The following is a 22,040-nucleotide window of genomic DNA, read 5'->3' as shown; positions in this document are numbered from 1 at the left end:
TGACTCAGATATGACACTTGGACCTGCTCTAATACTCGAGAGCCATTCTAAACAGACTGGCCCACAGCTCAGTGCAAATTGTGTTTATTATTGCATGCTTGTGTTGTCTCAGTATCCCTGTCTATCAGTGCATCACAACGACTGCTATGTTACCTCGGTATGACCTGCAGTGAACCGTAATTATGCCCATTCCTGACCCGTTATCCTGATTGTATTCACCTTTTTGTAGTGTATTTTATCCAATGATGATGACATGGATCACTGAAAAGTAACTGTCTGATCCAAACATACACCATAGGCACCGGAGGGGGTGTCAGAAGGGTCTGAATGTCTCCACACTATTGGGTGATGACTGGTCTATTTATTTTTCCCAACCGGAGATGCATGCATGCTTGCCTCTCGCAGCAATGACCATTCTGGCTGTAGTCTAGTCTATGTGCAGTTGCTCTCTGTCTCATCAAGGTGTCAGACAAGCTAATACACAAGTCATCGTTCTTTGGGGAGCTGTCAGGTGACAATCAACTGGTTAACAACAAGGTTATAGGTTTATATATAAAATATACAGTAGTATATGTATTGTGTGTGTATGTATATATATATATATATATATATATATATATATATATATGTCACGGTTCAAGTCAGGAGAGCTTGTAGGACCCAAATGCAGGAGGAGGCCGAGGCAGAGCAGGTAATTTCAAAAGGTTTAATAACTAAAAAATTAGAATACAAACGAAAAGACTGGAAGCACAAAGGTGTCAAAACAAGACACACGCAACATACCACAATGAACTAGCAAGGAAACACTGGGATCAGGGGGGGTATAAATACACAAGGACACAGGTGAACACAACTGAAAATCAACACTGGGATAGGCTGGGGAACTAACAGGACAAGGTGGAAACACTAGGCTAATCACAGTACAGGTTGACAAGGCAGGCAAACAGTAACAAGGCAGACAGGAAACACTAGGAACAATTCTACAAAATAAAAGCACACAAGGGTAAAGCAAAACTCAAACAGGATCTCATCTAGGAAACCAAGAATACTTCAAAAATCAGTGTGCGTGAAAACAGAAAAGTAAAACACCAACCATTACAGGAAAACATGAAAACCAGCACGTCACGGATCGTGACAATATATATATATATATATATATATATATATATATATATATACACACAATACATATACAGTAGTATATATACTGCTGTAACATCGTGTCTGTGCATATGCACGCTGCCATCTGTCTCTGTCTGCATCCTCAATGTGTGTCTCTCTGCATGTTTTTTTCCCCTCCACTGAAACTTGATTCGCTAAAGGTCCTCCGTCTCCAGATATGGACGGCAACTATGGCGGAGGGCTGTTGGACATGGTGAAGGGAGGAGCAGGGAAGTTCTTCAGTAACTTCAAAGACAACCTGAAGGACACGCTGAAGGACACGTCCACCAAGGTCATGAGTCAGGTCTCCACGTAAGTTAACTAACCTCTTCTCATTGCTAGCACTTGACTGGGATCAACTTGTTATTTCGTTTGTATGATCCAGTCTAGATAGAATCAGTGGATACGAATATTGTTGACTGTTTGTGCTCCAAAAAATAAATCTCTCAGAAACCAGGGGCGTCAGAGGTAGGGCCTATACCTGTATCTAATCTAATGAGGCCTGCAAGTTTCTCCCTGTACTTCTTGGTGTACTTTGGTACAATATGTCGATGTTCTAACACTTAGTGACTGGCAAGTTTTAATGCATTCCTGAAAATAGTCAACGGAATTTGTCCCTCCGCAATCTTTGGAAGGCAATCAGAGCCAATTGGAATGGAATGTAAATATCTGGAGTGATGTTCATCACATCACTCCAGAAAGTATGTGTACCGTTTTGTGTGAATTATTGAAAAGATTTTGTAGGAGTAGTAGCAAAAAGGGTGTTTTGTCTACTGGAAGTGTGCATGTACAGTAAAGTTTCACACCGGTCCAACGGTGTCTGAGATTAGCACACAGTGCCGGTCGGCGAAGACAATGAATAACCCCACACTTAAATAAAAACTCTCTTTCTGTTTTCACCAAGAAAAGATAAACCTTATCGTGCAGTTAGAATGTGCCTCAGTGTATTCTTTGTTCTACTGGCTGTCTAAAAAGTCGTATCTAGACTTTAGTATCATGAAAATGTAGATAATAAAACACACGCAGACGCACGCACGCACGCACGCACGCACGCACGCACGCACGCACGCACGCACGCACGCACGCAAACACACACACACACACACACACACACACACACACACACACACACACACACACACACACACACACACACACACACACACACACACACACACACACACACACATTTCAAAACAGACTTCTTGCTACTTCTACAGGTTTCGTGCAGAACTCGCTACACATGATCATGAGTCATGTGATAAATGTACAGTATGGTGTGTGATGTATGATAATCTATCATCATACCCATGTTTGATATTCCATCATCTATATTTATCATCCTTAGAGCTTATTCACTTTTTTATATTCATTGAATTCAGATCAAACACTAGCATTTATTAATATAATGAGGACATAATTCATCATTGTGCTTGCTCAGTAGTTTTAGAAGAAAATAGAAATACTCATGCATTAGACACAGTATATGTAGTAAATGAAGACTGGGAAGGAATTTAATGTGTTTTGTGATCTTCACCTTTGACCTTTGACCACCTACTTCTAGTCAGTGTGGCAAATACCAGGCATTCCTGAAATATCACATTCACAAGGTTTGGACATACCGTACACCTACGTACTTATGAACGCACAGTCGTACACATGTACGGACGGATCGATGGACGGACAACCCGAAAAACCGCTGGAAGATTCATAAAACAATGTGCTGTAATCCATAACATGAAAAGGGGGAGGAAGGAAAGTACCACCCGCCCGGGTGGTACGGCTGGGTCTCTTGACAGGACGTCTGTCTGGACACAAAACACCGGCAATACAAAGAGGCTTCTGTACTGTGTCAGAGAGATGCTGATGGACTTGATATGCTTTGCTGTGTGCGGTGTCGCACACGGAAGATAGTCGATCTGTAAGCTCACAACACGTCACGCTGTAGTGCGTTTTGAGCTTGTAGATCGTCTGTTTTCGATGCACCGGCACACAATGAACTAAAGTATACATTCGGCTTGGCATACATTAGGCATGCACCGAAGCATTTACTCATTCTCAGACACACACACACGCGCGCGCGCGCGCAAAGTCTCTCACACACACACACACACACACACACACACACACACACACACACACACACACACACACACACACACACACACACACACACACACACACACACACACACACACACACAAATACAAAGTCACAAACACACATATGCATGCCTATGCTGCTACATTGACTCAGCATGTTTGATCACATGCTATTTGTCAAAAACCCTCCTCTCCAGTCTCCTCATTTACTCTCTTCTTCTTCCTCCCTCTCCACTCCTCTCCCTTCTCACCCTCATGTTGTTTTCTGTCCTTCTCTCCTCCCCTGGCTGAATTATTCATGGCAGCCCATTGTGCCAAATAGCCAGTGTACTGCTGATACTGAAGGATTCATTTCACTAGGGCCTGTGTATATGTGTGGGTGTGTGTGAGTGTGCGTGCATGCATGCAAGTGCATGCGCATGCATGTGGTGATATGAATGTGTATTTTGTGCATGTGTGTGTGTGTGTGTGTGTGTGTGTGTGTGTGTGTGTGTGTGTGTGTGTGTGTTAATGTCTGTGAGTGTAACTCACTACAGCTACAGTGATACTGTAGCTAGCTGAGCTGCTCAGCAAACTAGGGTGCCACGTTACGCTGTATGCACATAGCATATAGAGTAACAAGGAACATGCCACACTTAAGGTGGTTGCACACCGGTTGCGTTTTTCGGAAAACCGATGGAGAAACGCTGTTAAAAATCCGAATTCGCATCCGATTCGTGCCCGGTGTGTGACCTTTAGTGTTGCAGAACTCAGTCCTATCAGGACGGTATGTGACATCTTCACTGAGAACGATCAAAGAAAGAAATCACATAGTGATATTTGTCAGGTGAAAGAAGCTCTGTCTCCGTTGTGTTCTTGTCTCCGTTGTGTTCCCCCCCCCCCATATTTGTATGATTATTATTTTAGTAACGTGTATGTTTGTGTGTCACAACCTTGTGCCTCGCGGCCGTTGTTTGCATTGGTTCTGTGCGTGGTTCAATTACTGTGTTTTGTTGTGCAGCTGTTGTCGCTTCAAGGCTGCGGTGGTAAAGCTTGCTCGCTATGGTGCGGAAATCAGCCCTTTCGCGGTGCGTGTGGCATAGCCCGAGTGGAATAGTATGAGAGTGACGTGACACGTTGACTCCCATTGTAACCATGGAATGCGGAAGTGCCCATTCTATCTCAATGGGATAGTTCCAATAAATGATTGGAACTATAGTCCATAGGCACCCGCTTTGCGGCGAGATCAAAGCGTGTCGCTCTCTTACTATTCCACTCTGGGCATATCTTAGGAGGCAGGCAATCATACTAAACACCCATTGGTTTATCAGGCTAGGCCGTCAGTATATGACTAGGTGATGACGATGTCGTCTACATTTCATGAGCGATCTTTAGTCAGGTTTCACCTGACAAAAAAGGGTGTAACGCAGAAACCTGTGGCCTGTAGAATGATGTTACCATAGGTGTTCGTCGCTGTTTGATGACGTTGCATATAGTGGGCCTAATGGTCAAAAGATGTGGCTGAAATGTGCCTGAATAATACGTTTTATATTAACAGTACAATATGTGAAGACATTTAGGGTGGGATAATAAGCCTAGATCATAGACAGAGATTTGATGAAGAGTCTGTGGCAAATTTGGAGGCGGGTGGAGTGCTGGTCAGCCTGTGATGAGCTGACGCACACAGCGACGTTGCCTCTCTGATTCTGGTAGTGGGATAACAACAACAACAATTAAACTAAAACTTCAATAATAAATTCTATTTGTACAGTCCTAAAATTCAGTGCCTTGACAGGAGCTGGCTAAACATGTTGCAATGTGCATACTTTTTGGAAGGGGTGGGAGGTAGAGAAAGTAACATAGCTACTGTAATTACTATTGATATTATACTAGTAAGTAACTAGTGAGTAACTTCCTGAGTTGCCTAATCTGCCCAACACTCGACTGGACACTAACAATATGTGAATTCTGCAACTTTTATTGAATGCAGCTGCTGTGGGAAAATGTCAGTAAAGGTTCTCCCACGTGCACAGGATAAAAGACAAAGCCCTTGTGTGTGTATACAGCTGTTATTAACCAGCCACTCTACCCACTACTGGTTACACCCTTATGTTGGCTATTCAAAAAGAGCAGATCTACAAGCTCACAGTGCATCATTTAGTGTCAGGCTGGAAGCTTGAACATCTGCTATTTTCCAGAAATCTTTTCGGACGTTTCGGAAACTTTCTTTTTCCCCCCCCCTTTTTTTAGACATATTCTTCTCTTCTGGGGGTCCCTGGCACAAACCTTTTCAGATGGTGGTCCGTGGCCAAGTATATCAATTTGGAGGTCCTTGACATGAAAAAGTTTCAGAACCACTGAATAGACAAGGAATATGTTTGATTGAGGTTGAACTGAATAAAGCATTAGATGGACTGTCTCCTAAACTGGCGACATTTGGACCGCTAAATGAAAGCTTTTTAGGAGTTTCCAGGGTGCCTATTTATTTGCATGCTGCTGTTGCTCACTAAAAATAGCTCATATACAAGCTAACAGCGTGATATGTTGTGAACTTGTAGATCAGCTCTTTCCGGTGTGTGACACATGATGCCAACACGCAAATCACACTACACGCAAGCCATGTCTCGACCCGTTGTTATATTACAATGTTTGTTATTGTAATTAGTGTAACGACCCTGCAAAAGACCCGGCCGTAACGTGCTCCTCCAAGGGAGCTAGCTCTCTTGGCGTGACTTGTTGCTTGCCTTGTCTACTGAGTTGGAGATCGGGGTTCGACTCCAGCTCAGGCCTGCTAAACGTTACAATATGATGCCCGTCGGGGCATGCTGCTTCGACATGCCCCTCTGGATATGCATGGTCAAGTAACCTAACTCCGCCAGATTACGGCAGTATTGAGTTCACAAGTTTCCTCCTCCTGCCTGCATCTGGTCTCTCTCAAGCAGAAACAATGAATCTGATATCTCCATGATAATTTTGAGTTGTCGTCTTGTTAGGTTGTGTTTACATTTGCGCTGTGGCAGCGCTTCAATGCGTCATCAGTCTCGCGTTTATCCCGCCTCTAGCGGCCGCATACGACCGCATATCGCTCCGATCAGCATTTGATCGGAGTACATCGTCTCTGCCCGAGAGGGACCAGATGGGAGCAGGAGGAACTCACTGCTGCCGCCATCTGGCGGAGTCAGGTTACAAGTAACCATTATCATACTAATCATAGTAGGCTACTTGGAGGCCTATCATATTATCATCCCATTCGTATTGATGAAATCACGGTTCTCACATGTTTCAGAACCACCCCGTGTACCATATCCCTCCCCATTATGTAGACGCTATCTTCTATCGGCACAGTCTAGAATAGGGTCTGTGTGTGTGTGGGTGCGTGCGTTTGTAATTCACTCTCAAACCGAACTCGTGTTCATTTCCTCTGATGCTTTGGTCAGTATTGGAGGCAGAACTGGCACTGAATGATTTAAAACAGTGTGTGCCTGTTTGTTTACCTGACTGAAGAGAATGTTGCAGTTGAGCCAATGTGGTCACAGTGTGCAACAATGTGTGCCTCTGTGTTCAACAAGCACAGGCCTGTGACAGGACCTGGAACGCTGTGTCCTTAACACAGTGCTTAAGGACCCCAAACAATGGGACTCGTCGGGACCCATTTTTATGGGTCGTGAGTAATATCCCTTTTTTATGTTTCATACAAAAACAAAAAGTCAAACCATTTTCAAAAGAATCTCAGAAATGAATATAATTATGAAAAAAAAGTCTCACTAAAAAGTATCTGTAAAAATATATATAAATAAAAATATAAGCTCACAACGCAATGCATCACGACATGTTGTGAGCTTAGTTGTAGGTCGGCTATTTTCACTATTTTTTAAATAGGCCTTAAGTGGTTAATTCATCAGATATTCTTTTGAAGTTTAGGTCCCGGGGAGACACCAAATGTATATTCTCAGTATTGAGCTGAAAGGACTGAGAACCCCTGCCGTAAACTAAATCCTCTGTGTTCGATTAACTCTGATAGTGTAAAAATGTCCTAAGTAAGAGACCCTTGAACTGGTCCCTTTGGTTACATTCACTCATACAGTACACTCTCAGAGTTACAAATGGATAATTTGAAACTGAGGTGTAGCCTTCTTCGCCCCATCTCTTTTTTTTTTTTTTAAAGGTTTATTTATTGATAATGCAGACATCATCATTATTCAAAACAATGAATTACAGAATCATGATTTCCTTTTTTTTTTAACAAGACAAGACAAACTCAAAAGAAAAAGACAAAAACCAGCAAAAACAAACCCCCCCACCCACCCCCCACCCCAGCCCCAGAAAGGTAAACTACACAGCTCTCATTACTCTGTATTGTACACAACACCACTTGACAACAACTCGGATAAATAAAAAAAAATAACAATATAAATAAAACAAAATCAACCCAGAGGAGATATTGACGGAAGAACCTCAAAGAACCTACCCCATATTTTTTCAAAAGTAGCAGGCTTTCTCCTTACATTGTACAGTATCTTTTCAGGAGTACAGTATGATGAAAGCTCATTCAGCCAGTGTCCCCATCTCTTTCTTCTTTCTTATCTCTCTCTTTGTTCTCTCGCTCCCTCAATCTCACATTTTGCTTCCTCTTTCTCTCTTTCCTCCTTTCAAATTCAGGAATTTGATAACCTAGTAATTTTTAGTGGGTTGGATATTTCAGAAAATATGCAATATGCAAAGTGTCTGCTAAATGCCTAAATTGTAAATTGACTGTACCTTGAGAGTGTGTCCACCAAAGGGTTTTTTCTCATCCTGTTTTCTTCCTGAGCCCATGAGTTCATGATTTAAATTGTTTTCAAGTGCCACATATTTATAGAATGCTACAAACTCCAGCAACGTGATAAGGAGCTGAGCCGTGCACATTTGGCATTTATATCTAGTGGTGGAGAATTGAGAAATGTTCCACTTAGAGTAGAACCGAACACGCTCATCACTGACAGTTTCTACCCAGATCTCCAATCACAGTGGAGGAGTACAAAAACGTCTAAGACAATGTCAATGAAATGTAGCTGGAAATATAATATTTCATCTGTCTCAGTTTGCAAACTACCGTATGTGTAGCCTAGAGTATGTCTGCGTTTTGCAATCTAAGGTACCCCAATACAGGTCCATTTGGTTACATCTGTAGCCTATAGAGCGTCCTCATAGACATTTCAAAAAGTGTTTATTTAAAGACCTTTTAAGCCTCGTACAAAGCCAACTCGGGTTGTGACAAATCATGACAACAAACACATTTTTTTGGGACGAACAAATAATTAGAAAAAAGAAAGAAAACTGCACTTTTGTTTCCACAAAATATTGTGTTTGTTGTCATGATTTGTTACAACTCGAGTTGGCTTTGTACGACGCTTAAAAGGTCTTTAAATAAATACTTTTTAAAATGTCTATGGGAAAAATGCATTGGGAATTATTTCCTGTGCCTGGCGTCGTCATGAAAGGGGGCGGGACTGCGACGCTCTATACAGTCGCAATCACTGAGGATTTCTGGTTGCTAATATTCCTGGTCCAGTGCGTCAGCGAGTCTCTCTCGCTGATGCACTGGACCAGGGCTAGGTCGCTAATTACACCAAAAGTAGTGACCTACTTTAAGTATTTGAATCCACAGGACTCGCTTTTTGGCAATTCCCATCCAGATGGTTTGTCTGTTGAACATGTTGTTTTCAATGTTATGGGCACTTCATGCAAATTAAAACAGCGACCGCTTGAGTCAGTCACATCAATAGGTCACCATGTTGGTGTAATACATGCAGTGCAGTATTGTATGGCTTGCAAAACAGAAGTTAGTGTCTTGTGGTCCCATAGACCATCTTTTTTTTTATCTTAAAAAACAGAAAAAAAGCAATAAAAACAGTGACCTTTAAAGGAAATGATTCCAGATGAATCAGCATGATTGTGATTAAATGAGCAATGAGCATTGGTGTTAAATGCATCTGAATGATTCTGATGCAGCTCTTTACCGTCACCCTGGTAACCTAAAATGAACACATGCACCTATACTTATGCATGCACACACACATACACACAAGCTCATGTGTGCGTGCATCCATGCACAAACACAGCAGCCCAGGTGCATTTTTCCAAATAAATATTAGGGTCACGAAGCCATTTAAGGCTACATGAGCAACATTGGATGTATTTTCTAAATGAGAATCATCTGACATACACATGCATGTGTGTGCATGTACACGCACGCACGCACGCACGCACGCACGCACGCACGGACGCACGCACGCACGCACGCACGCACGCACGCACGCACGCACGCACGCACGCACGCACGCACGCACACACACACACACACACACAGAACACAAACAGCATAGTAACAGTAAGGGGTAGTAGTAAGGGGGACTTACTGTATGTGAACTTACTGTATGTGATTTGTTTTTCTTTTTTTATCTGAAAAACTTAATTTCCCTCAATGTCTAAAAATCTACATTTTGCTGATATACAAAAAGAATACAAAAGGCATATTATATTCCATAATCAAATATTTATTCATTCATTTTTTCTAAAATTTTATCCCACTATTTTGCAACCCATTTGTTCACCTATAGTGCCAATTATATATTGTAATCCTGGGCGCTACATTTCCTCTGCCAACCTGGGGGGCAGCGGACTGACCTCATGCTACCTTCTATGCATGAGGAGTCCAAGCTGCTTCTTTTCACCTGACAGGGGGAGTTACCCCGGCCGGACGTAGCGCGTGGAAGGAACACGTTATTCCGACCAGTTCCTTGCCCCTCCATCAGGCACCCCGGCTGGCCAGGGAGAGGTAGTTTAGAGACCAGGATTACTGCATGTTTTTGTGAGGGTACCTACCCTAGGGGACACGGGGAGAACATGCAAACTCCACACAGAAAGGCCCTTTCGCCAAACATTAAACCCTCCTATACATAGGTTTAATGTTTGTCTTTAGTTCAATGTTTGTTTTGTAAACGCCATTGACAATGAAGGGAAAATGTACGTCATAATGTAACTCATTACATCTATATTGTCTCTTTATTGTTAATGGCGAAATGTTTGTGTTGGCACCGTTTGTTTTTCATCACCATTACATCACTTTAATATATTAGCGCCCCTCACATCACATGGGTGTGATTATTATAATATATATATATATTATTTTTTGAGGGGCGCTAGCCCCTCCTATATACAGGTTTAATGTTTTTAGTTCAATGTTTGTTTTAAAAACGCCATTGACAATGAAGAGAAATTAATGTTTGTTTTTAGTCCAATGTTTGTTTTAAAAACGCCATTGACAATGAAGGGAAAATTAAGTCATCTTGTCCCTAACACAAACATTAAAGCCATTAACAATAAAGAGAATTTAATGTTTGTTTTGTCACTGTTTGTTTTACATCACCATTACATCACCTAATCATAGCAACATGAGTTAGACTTTAATATATTAGCGTCCCTCACTTCACACGGGTGTGATTTCTGATGAAATGGGGAGAGAGATGTGGACGAAAGGCCGTCGGGATCGGGAGTCAAACCTGCGGCAGCCAAGGTGCCTGGACCTCTGAGCCACGGCCCATGGGCCCATAGCTACTTGCCCATACTTGCTGACATCATCACATTTGTGATGACGGCAATGGCCGTTTTTAGCCCAATGAGTGATTTTTTGCAAAACTAATGCTTGGAATGGATTCAGCATCATGAAAACCCCCTAGTTTGACATGTCACATGCTACATAAAGCATGATGAAATTTTGAATATTTTGCCTTCTATAGGTTGTTAATGGTCACATACTGTATTATGCCAATTATGAAAATTGCTCAACATATGCAAGTTAGCATCCGGCAGTTTCTACATGCTGGGGACCCATACTCAACATTTATAACATAACACGTTGGTGTACTCAACATGTCCGGGTTCACATTCTGGCTACTAGACTAAATGGGGTCCACGGGCTAATACAATTCAATTCAACAGTCAATTTGGGGGTCCTTTGAGAAGTCTGGACTAGAGTTCATGCTTACTCATCTTACTCTGATCTTGCACTTGTAAGTCGCTCTGGAGCAGAGTGTTTTTTTTGTTTTGTTTTTACATTTAGGCTACATTGACTTTATTTATGTGAAAAAAGTCCCACATGTTTTAGATTGACTTCACTACATAACTAGAAAAAGTGCGCACAGGTCTCCATCAGGCCAGGTAGGTTATTGTGGCTTCCTGGTGGCGCTATAATAGGCCAATGCGAAAAGGGTGCCATTTCTTCTGATGCCTTTGATGGCAATTCAACATTCAAATTCATGATTTGAAGCATTTTGTTCCAATAAATTGTTTTGCAAAGGTCCACCTGCTGGTGGCGCTATAACAGGCCAATGTGAAAAGGGTGGGGTTTATTCCTCGGCTTAGTAGTAATGTGCGTGCAAAAAGTCCCTCAAATTGCACTCTGCGTTCATGATTTGAGGCATTTTGTTCAAAATGGGCCAATCCTGCAAACTTTGGAAGCCAAAGTTAGCCAATTAGCCAATTAGGATGGAATATGAAATACCGGACAGATCCATCTTGATCACATGATAATAGAGATACTGTGTACCGATTTGCCTTTTATAGCACCTAGTGGTGCTATAAAAGGCAGATGTGAAGAATGCAGGTCAAAGGTTTTTCCTTTGTGTGCATGTACAGTTTCACACAGATTTGTGCAGTTTAACTGCATAGTGCATACATATTTACCATAACTGCAGTTATGTGCAGCAGTTATGGTAAATAACGGCCTGTTATAGCGCCACCATGAGGCTGATATGAAATAATTCAAGTGGCATTTCGTCCTCGGCCTAGTGGCAATGTGTGTGCAAAATTTCACATAAAGTGCACGCTGTGTTCATGATTTGAGGCATTTTGTTCAAAACGGACCAATCCTGCAAACTTTGAAAGGCAATCTTAGCCAATCGGGATGGAATATGGGAAATCGGACAGATCCATGTCGATCACATGACTATTGAGATAGTGTGTACCGATTTGTGTGATATATGGATAAAATGTGTACGAGTAATATAAAGAAATGTGTTTGGCAAAAATCAGCCTCATAATGGCGCTTTAACAGGCCGTTGAGGAAAATGTGGGGCAGAGGTTCGTCACAGTTTGGCATCGGGCCAACAGTGTCAGATACTGAGTGCAAAACATACTTTCGGCCTGGTGGAGACGACCAGGGTTAGGATTGCCTCAATCCTGTGGGCACCTTTCCAGGTCCCCACAGCCAGCTTGTTAACTCAACTTGATACACATCAGTTGAATAATGTATTTTGTCTGAATGTGGCTAATACAATCTTATCTACTGCAAATGCTTTACACTGATTTCGTCCGTCCATCAGCCCGTTAACAACAGCCCGTCAACTTCTTGTCAATCGGCTCAATGCCACCTTGAGTATGATTTGAATTGAATGCAACTGTACATACAGGGGTTCAGTATCAACTTCTCATTGTTTGAGACCTGTGTAATAATAGCAATGTTTAGGGTTTTACAGCAAGTATCTTTCAGGATTACAATAGATGTGTTCATGTTTCTGTATGCTGTGCTTCAGGTTAAGATCAAGGTCATTGCTATAAATAGAAAAAGATTGTCATGGCTCTCACAAGTTCACCTTTCAGCAATATGCACATTAAAATTATATAAAACCATTTTAGATATATTATTCCTATTCTGGACATGTCATAATAAACAAACATGTGTCGTGTTGTGAGCTGGTATATTGTTATTTTACGTACAACATAATGTTTTAAGTTCTATGTCTTTGTTGCAGGTACACAAAAGGGGAGCTGGACATTGCTTACATCACGTCACGAATCATAGGTAAATACAAATGCCATTAAATCTTCCATGAGATGTAATTCCCTGTGTGTGTGTGTGTGTGTGTGCGTGCGTGCGTGCGTGCGTGCGTGCGTGCGTGCGTCCTGTGCAGATAAGCAAAAAGATATAGAGATTCTAGTCAAAAAAGAGCACACAGCTTTATTGTCACATCACAGCTTTACAGAAGTAAAATGTATTTTTTATTTTTTTCGTTTTTGTTTTTGTGCCCTTAATCCTGGCCAGGAGCCTAAATTGATAAAAGCTAGTTTTGACCACGGAGCTGATCTGTTTGTCTAATTTGAAATTATTGTCAAACGTCACACCCAGGATTTATACTGAATTAAGAGTGGATGTTAGTGCTGATGGGGCCCAAGGTGGCAAGGGTAGGGACTGACTGTTGGCCAAAAACGATTAGCTCAGTCTTACATTCGTTCAGGGTGAGGAAGTTGATGTCCATCCAACTTTTAATGTCAGAGAGACAATTGAGGAGTGGCTGAAAGGGTCAGTGAGCACAGCAGACTATTGGTGTTTAAAGGCAGATAAAGCTGTACATCATCAACATAGAAATGAAACGAGACATTGGGTCTAGCACCCCTCAAAAATCACACCTGTGTGAAGTGAGGGGCGTTCTTATACATCATCATACATAATCTCATTCCAGCCAATCACAATTTGCGTCCTCACTTTTGTCTTCAATGTTTGTGTTTACACAAACACTTAAAGATGGCCATTCATTGTCAATGGCGTTCAAACACAAACACTCAAAAATGGCCATTCAATGTCAATGGCATTCAATGTTTGTGTTTACACAAACCATCAAAGCTGGACATACAGTACGGTAGGAGGGGCTAGCACCCCTCAAAAAATAGGATAGGGCCAAGAACTCCTGTCAGTCCATACAGGTATATATAATGCATTTGGTGACATTTGGTTTTGTCTCTTCCAGTGATGACCTATCCAGCAGAGTCGGTGCAGATGGGCTACCAGAACCACGTGGAGGACATTCGCTCCTTCCTGGACAGTCGCCATGCTGACCACTACACCGTGTTCAACCTATCACAGCGCAACTACCGCGGCGCCAAATTCTCTAACCGGGTGAGGCTTAGGTCTCCCAATATTTACGTTGAACTCATACAGATATGCATCATTGTTGAAAGTCAAACTGTGTAACTTTTGTTTTTTTAGTTTTTTAGTTTTTTTATACAATCATTCACTGTTATATTTTTCACAACAATGACCATGACAACTTCCCTAAACACTATTAAAAGGTTGTAGGGACCGGATATGTATTCATTTTAACGTGAATTTACTACGTCACTTACTGTAATTACTTTACTTTACGTCACTGCTAAAGTAGTGAGTTACTGCAGTGTATGACTCATCAATGATGACTGATGAGTCAATGACTCATATATTAAACATAGAACGGACATTTCCATTCTTCAATAGAGGCCTCTTCTCTTTTTTTTCTTTTTTTCTTTTTACCCCCTTTTCGCCCCAATTTAGTCATTATGCCAATTGATTCCTCCCCACACACATTTCTGTGTTGTCACTGCTGTGGTTGCGACCGAAGGTCGCAGATAACTATGAAACCTTTCGTTTTTGTCACGTCACTCACAAAAATTCCCGTCACTCTGTCATGCCACCTAACTCAAATCCCCATCGCTCACCCCAGGCAAGCCTCCAGGTCATCGTGACATCATCATGACATCAGGACCATATAAGATAGCTCGAACCAGTGCTGGTTGTCTCGTTAGATCCCGCTGCAGTGGTGTCCGATCCGAACTTAACCAGGATGCAGACATTTCTAACCCAATGATATCCGGTTTGTAAAGCCAGATATCACTGAGGACATTTGGGTTCACTTGTAAGGCCAAATATCCTGTCTCGTCCGGAAGGCAATGGAGTCTCTCGTGAGGAGCATAGCAAATTCTGCTAGCTCCCTAAACCTCTTCGGATTCTTCTTATATATGGTTCACTAGATGCGTGTCATGATGACACGATGTCAGCCAACTGAGTACGTATCACCATGACGATGCCAGGCGTGTATATCCATATATGAGGTTTCTACACTAGTCTGATGTCAGCGCTGGATATCGCTGTTGCTGAGCTATAGGTTGTCTCCATATATGGAGCTCTAGGTGAAATAACGAAGGCTTTCTCCTTGAGCTCCATATATGGAGACAACCTATATCTATAGCTGATACCCCCCATGCCAAAGCGCCAGCGCTCGCCCAGCAGTCTGCCCTCAACGAGGTGGATGTGTGCACGCGACCTCGCTTCTCGCCCCCAGGTGTCTTACTGGTATCTCCTCAGGACAATTATCTCCCTCCCTCCCTGCCTGTCTTCCCTCCCCGGACACAGGCAAATTGTGTTCGTGTGTAGACGCTGTAGACGTGTAGACAAAGCCAGATGCACCACGGTGGATTCGAACCCACAGCCTCTGTGGTGGTGCGCATGCAGGCACTTTAGCATATCTCTGCTGTCCGGAGGAAACCTCATAATTCCAAAATGTTCATTTTTCAGGAAATGAAAAACCTTTTTAAACGATGCAATACTGCCTCATCAAAGTTGGTGTTGTGACATTAGATATTGTCAATTACTTGCTTGCATGAGAAGGAGAGAGGTGGTGGAGTTAGCTGCTTTAGCAGACAGTTTGAGGGTCCAATGGAGTTAAGAGGTTTTGTCCAATGCGTTTTTTACTACTTTCCATTGGTTCAATATTTTCAAAACAACACACAGATGTAAAGGGTGTTCAATACCACTGATTTATGGACAAAAAAATAAAATCTCAAAAATTGAGTTATGAGGTTTCCTCCGGACAGCAACGAATGTATCACCCGAATAGAGGCCTCTGTGACGTGTTTGTTTGATATGAAGATGCGGCCTGCCTCAAATATCCGAATATCCGGATACTCATTCGTCAGGATGCAATTCAAACAAATCGATTCGTATACTATTATATTCGTCACTGCATAGCCATCTTCTTCTATAATTATGTACAGCAGTGCTATACTGTACTGGTGCTACTGTACTGTATGTGGTGTTCCCATTTGTAAAAAAGGGCAAAGAAATTAGGTGATGTAGCCTATAGATCATAGATCTGCTGTTTTTGTTCAAGTTGTCCCATAATATGGATGTCACCAGGTATGATGCGTGATGTGGTGATGCGGTTAAGATACACATTTTAATTATTAAATGTAATATATTATGATAGTATCAAAAATAAATATCAAACATATCAGACAGTCTACATTTACCAAAAGGAAATGCATGCATTTCATTTGGTCTGACCAGAAACAGCGATAAAAACAGAGGCATGGATTTCGATCCCCCCAACCCCATGTGTGAGTGTTGTTGTACCCTTCGTTTCCCCTCTAAGTACAAAACTGCTTAGATAATGCCCATCTCATCTTTACTCTCCTTCCTTGTCTCTCCCCCTTCCCAGGTGTCAGAGTGTAACTGGCCATCCCGCCAGGCTCCCGGACTCCACAATCTGTTTGCTGTGTGCAAGAACATGCACAACTGGCTCAAGCAGAATCCCAAGAATGTGTGTGTAATCACCTGCTCGGTAAGAGGAGAGATATTTGTATACTGATTTACACACTCACTTCACTGTACCACAGATTCAAAGACATGGTTGTAAAATAAAGTGAATTTTAGGCCTCACGGTAGCGTGATGATAATGCCAAGCCTTCACTCTCAGCCATACAGCATTATGCTGTATTCTACATTGGCTGTATTTCAAAACCTTTCTAGTGAAGCAATGGTTTAACTTTAAATTATCCTCAGCTTCCATTATCCTCAGCCCAAGTGTATAGCTGTTTGGACTCTTTGGAGATTGTGTAAAAGCAGTTTCTTGAATTGGTAATGAATTTGAGAAACCTTGTATTACACCACAAAAATGACGAGCATAACTAGTGATTTTACCGTGTGTGTGGAGTAGTAACGGTGCATATACAGTACAAGGAAGGGGTAAACCATAGTTCTTTCTGTGGTCACTCCTTGGATTTGGATTTTTGGCCTGCCTTGATTCCAAGTAAAACACAGCCTGGAGCAGTTACGTTTTGCTGAGCTTTAGTTTCCATTCTGCCTGCTGTCACCCTGCGTTCTGCTGGGACTTAGCCAGTCAGTCAGACAGACATAGATGCTCTCTTTATTCAAAGGAGAATGAAACACCCATGACAAACTAAAACAATGTAATTTATACAGTGCTGTATGTTGGCTTTGGATGTCTTTCTACCCTAACCCTAACCGCACGCAAAGCCACGTTGTCGGACTAATGTGTCCACTGTCCTTAGTGATCCCTTCCTATTAAACCATGCTGAAAACTAGCATGTGATTCATGGTGTCACAGCACGGTCAAAGACTTTGGATTTGATGGATAGATAAATAGACAGATTTTAGAATGGACAGGAAAATAACAAATGAAGGCCTTTCACTGAAATGACCCTGTCGTCCGATTCTAATTCTGTGACAATAACACTGTACAGTCGAGTGGGCTTGTTCTGTGGTTTCTTTGTGCTTTGGAAATGCAATCCAATCTAACTGGCATGATCTCTGGCATGTAACAATTCAGTTACTAAAACAGGATTTATAAAAAATATCTCTGTACAAAGAGATATTTGATTTTTATACGTTTTTTTCCCCTTCTTCTTCCTGACTTGAACCTCAAACAAACCTAAGACTTGATCTATTTATAACAATGTGGATACCTATATTTACCAAACAAAGCATTGACAGTATAGTTTTAGTATGAGCAGTGACAGCTCAGCTCTTTATACTCCCTTTATTTCCCAAGCTTACTAGGAAGGAACAGGTTACTCTAAGGCTATTCAGGAGTTATATTGATCTGCTATGAAACCAGGATATATCTGATGCTAACTCAAAACCATATTTACAAGCTTGCAATGTTGTAAGCTTGTAGATCTGCTATACAGAATTTTCATATTTTTGCAGAATGTTTGGCTGTTATGACATGCCCACAACAGGAATACTAGGGTTCATGAAGTTAAATGTCTGTTTGCTGTCCAATGAAAGCTTGCAGTGGTACAAGTTATTTGACATATTTCCCAATAATTCTATCATGACCACTGTCATGTAGCACTGCCCACTGGACAGTCAGATCTACACGTTAACAACATAACGCATCGCAACAGGTTATGAGCTTTTAGATTAGCTATTTCCACTATTTAGCAGACAGGATATTTTAGGGGCACTAGCCAGTAGCCACTCCTATGCACAAACATGAATGATGCATGATGATGAGTGCACCACTTCACACAAGTGTGGTTTTTAATTTCTGGAACGTTTTTTTTTTTTCTTTTTTCTTTTAAATCTTTTGACCAAGAAAAGAAAATGTTTTTTTTAAGAAAAGAAAAGACAATTTGTAGGAAAGCTAAAAATATGAATCAGAACGGCTCTACAGTATGTATGAGAAACAATAGCGACTTTAAGCAACGACGGCTACGGCAGTCGGCTCCGGCAACCGGAAATGAATCAGTGCTCGATACATACTGTAAACCTGCTCTCCGTCGCATCCCTTTCTACTACGGCAGAACCTACACTTCCACGTAGTGTCTACAATGCCATGTCATAACCATGTTTATTGAAATTATAGCTGTCATACATTTACACAAATTGCTCCATCACCTCTCTTATGCTGTGTAATGTGTTGGCATGCTCTGAATGAAGAAATAACACTAATACCATATGTCATATTAACCATGTTTATTAAAACAGCTTTAGAATAACACAGATTGCTCCAGCACCTTCCTCTTTCCACTGCTGATCATGTCCAGCGCATGTAAGAATTAAGCAGTATCGGCAAGTTAGCTGATGCGCGACGGGGTGTTTAAAAAAAATGTTTGACACATGCTGCATAGACGCGTCACCATGGGAACCAATGTCGCCGACGGCTGTTTGCTTGACGATTTTGACAGCTACAGCGATTGCGTCACAGCTCCCGTACTTCCGCCTAGTGGAGCCGTCCTGAAAACAGTCGTTGCTTAAAGTACCTAGTGCCCTGACTACAGGGTTAAACAGTATGGGGGATTACTTGGTTAGTTTCCAAGATTGTGAAAGGTGAAATGTCCTCTGCGTTGTTTCAACAGGACGGCCGTGCTCCCTCGGGTGTGTTGGTGTGTGCCATGTTCTGCTTCTGCCACCTCTTCACCAACCCAGTGCCCGCAATGCAGCTTCTCAGCGCCAAGAGACCAGGCTCCGGTCTCTGGCCCTCACACCGCAGGTCGGTATCCCTCAAAGTGCGAGGGTGTGTGTGTGTGTGTGTGTGTGTGTGTGTGTATGTGTGTGTGTGTGTGTGCGTGCGTGCGTGCGTGCGTGCGTGCGTGCGTGCGTGCGTGCGTGCGTGCGTGCGTGCGTGCGCATGTGTGCTTGCGTGCGTGTGTGTGTGTGTGTTGTACTATGTTTTATATGCAGGGTTAATTTTCTTGGGGTTGGGTGGGGGGGTCTGGGGAGTAGAGGGAAATCCATGCCTCTGCTTTTGATATAAGTAATTAGTGTGGCAACCAGACTATAGTAATTGTCACTTTATTTGCGATCGAAGGTCGCATTTACTATCCTGCGTCTCGTGTCCGTCCGTCACACCACCATATATGGTGCGTCCGTCCGTCACACCACCATATATGGTTGCAAATCCATCATGCCTTGTGACATCACGTGACATCATGGAGACACTTAGATCTCCATATATGGATCTGACCTCATGACATCACGTGACATCATGGAGACCCTTAACGCCTCCATATATGGTCACGCCTCATGACATCACACCTCGTCGTGACACATCACGCCACCATATATGGCCATCTCCATTTATGAAGATCACGACACTGACCTCATCTAACACTGGATAACCTACATGAAGAAGATCACCCAGATCTGCATATATGGAGCCGGCCAGCAACTCTTGTTGATCTGACCTCATCAAACCCTGTACACTCAAGACAAGCTCCATATATGGCCAGTACAGAATTAATTCCATATGTTGATCTGACCCCCCATGCCAAAGAGCCAGCGCTCGCACAGCAGTCTGCCATCTGCCGTCACCCAGGTGGATGCGTGCACGCTTCTCGCCCTCAGGGCGTCTTACTGGTATTCTTCTAGATCTAGAGTAACCCTAAACTTTGACGCTCGTTCGGCCTCATGGTGGCACTATAACAGCCCACTTTTTAGCTCTCTTGAACTGTAGGTCGTAAAATCAAAATTTCCTTTACCCTGGATTCTTTGGGTCATGAGTCATGAGGCATCTCCTCATACAGTGTATGCCACGTCCATTTCCGTTAGGATAGATTTTCCGCCATTTTAAATGTTCTTCAAAACACACTTTTTGCTCCTCCTCCTACAGATTTTGTCCAACTCTCACAGAAATCGGTACACATGATCGGACCTATGTGATTAAAACTCCAAAGGCTGAATTTTGATAGTCCGTATCGTTCGGCCATAATCATTGTCCGAAGTTAGTGGGAGGGGCCTATTTGACAGAATCACGAACGGAATGTCCAATCCATCCCAAATTTGAATCACATGTCGAGGGCGGTTGAATCAACACAGAGCCAAAAGCAATTACATTTTCATCTATAGGGAGCACCGCAAATGCAAAAAAATGTGTTTGTTTGTTTGTTGCAGAAAAAAAACTTTTTTGGGGGGGATAAATCTCCTCCAAATTACTTACACATGATCACAGGGGTGGTGTGACATTGTAATTGGCTAGCAATAATAGTGGGAGGGGCCTATATTAGCAATTACAGCAACCACACATCTTTCTAGTTTCTATTGCCATTGAAGATGTTTGATCCCTGCTTCTGGTCAGAGTGAATTTAATACATCCATTTCCTTTTGGAAAATGCTTTTGTGTTTAATTTTTAAGTTTGATAATATCACAATTTAAAAATGTAATTTAAAATGTATTTATATTTTATATTAATTAAATACCTGCTATTTTTTCTATTTTTCATATGAAAGTAAAATGCCTCACCCTCTGCTTCACAAATCAAACCCTGTCTATATGTGACGGTTGGGTGGGCTGCCCTTGGGGAGCTACTCATTTGTATTGACGTCATTAGAGAGTTTCGCTGTTTAGTATCGCCGTGCCAAAAAAACATTTTGTGAGTGAAGCACTGAGATCGGAAAATCAGATAATGTCCTTCTTTCAACCCCCTCTGTGGTCAATTACCAGCCTCCTTTGGCCCTTCTTTAGCAGCCTTATATGAGCCTGTTTGTCTGTCATCAAACATGTGTGCAGTGTGCATCAAGATTTATTAGTGGTCATAATTTTGCCCGATTTGCCAATAGCGATGATATTGAAAATGTGTCAAGCATGCGTAGTAGTCAATCAGTATGCCTGCACTTCAGTCCAGCCTCAGCAAAACAATCAAAGGGGGAATGAATGTACAGAGTAGTCATGCCTGAAGCCCACAATGGGTCACAATGGGTCATGGCATATGTGTTACTTGAGAACACGATGACGTGTTTCAACTTTCAAGCAGTACACAGGACAATGCAAACAAGTCAAGGCCCCCTATCAAGCATCCCTTTCTGTGTTCCCATGCAGGTACATAGGATATGTGTGTAGCATGGTGTCAGAGAAGCCCAGTCTGCCCCACTCCAAGCCCTTGGTGATAAAGACCCTGACCATAACCCCCGTCCCCTGCTTCAACAAACAGCGCAGCGGCTGTCGTCCCTTCTGTGACGTCCTCATCGGCGAGACCAAGATCTTCACCACCGCGCAGGATTACGAGAGGATGCGGTAGGAGCTTGTAGATCTGCTATTTTTGAATCGTGAAAATGTGTGCAAATCTTTGAATAGTTGATTTTTTTTCTGGGGCGTCCCTGCATGGAACAAAATATTTTGAGATGGGGATCTGCGGCCAAATACATATACTTTTGGGGGTCCTTGACATGAAAAAGTTTGAGAACCTCTAATATCACAACCTACGTTT

At 42.3% G+C, this 22,040-nt stretch overlaps 1 protein-coding gene across 1 annotated transcript in view; it reads left to right on the top strand.

The window, feature by feature from the left end:
- dnajc6 (DnaJ (Hsp40) homolog, subfamily C, member 6) overlaps nt 1-22,040 on the top strand; it is a gene marked incomplete at its 5' end in the record, with an annotated part of 42,833 nt that overhangs the window by 5,469 nt on the left and 15,324 nt on the right. The window contains 6 exons of the mRNA XM_079504941.1: nt 1,338-1,473; nt 13,034-13,083; nt 14,027-14,175; nt 16,529-16,651; nt 19,194-19,327; nt 21,653-21,847. Coding sequence (XP_079361067.1) covers nt 1,338-1,473; nt 13,034-13,083; nt 14,027-14,175; nt 16,529-16,651; nt 19,194-19,327; nt 21,653-21,847 — 787 coding nt within the window. The remainder of the gene's footprint in view (nt 1-1,337; nt 1,474-13,033; nt 13,084-14,026; nt 14,176-16,528; nt 16,652-19,193; nt 19,328-21,652; nt 21,848-22,040) is intronic.

This window comes from Electrona antarctica (assembly GCF_951216825.1).
Source record: "Electrona antarctica genome assembly, chromosome: 7".
NCBI lineage: Eukaryota > Metazoa > Chordata > Actinopteri > Myctophiformes > Myctophidae > Electrona > Electrona antarctica.
Note: the sequence above shows the minus strand (reverse complement) of the source record. Positions and strands in the feature narration are given on the sequence as shown.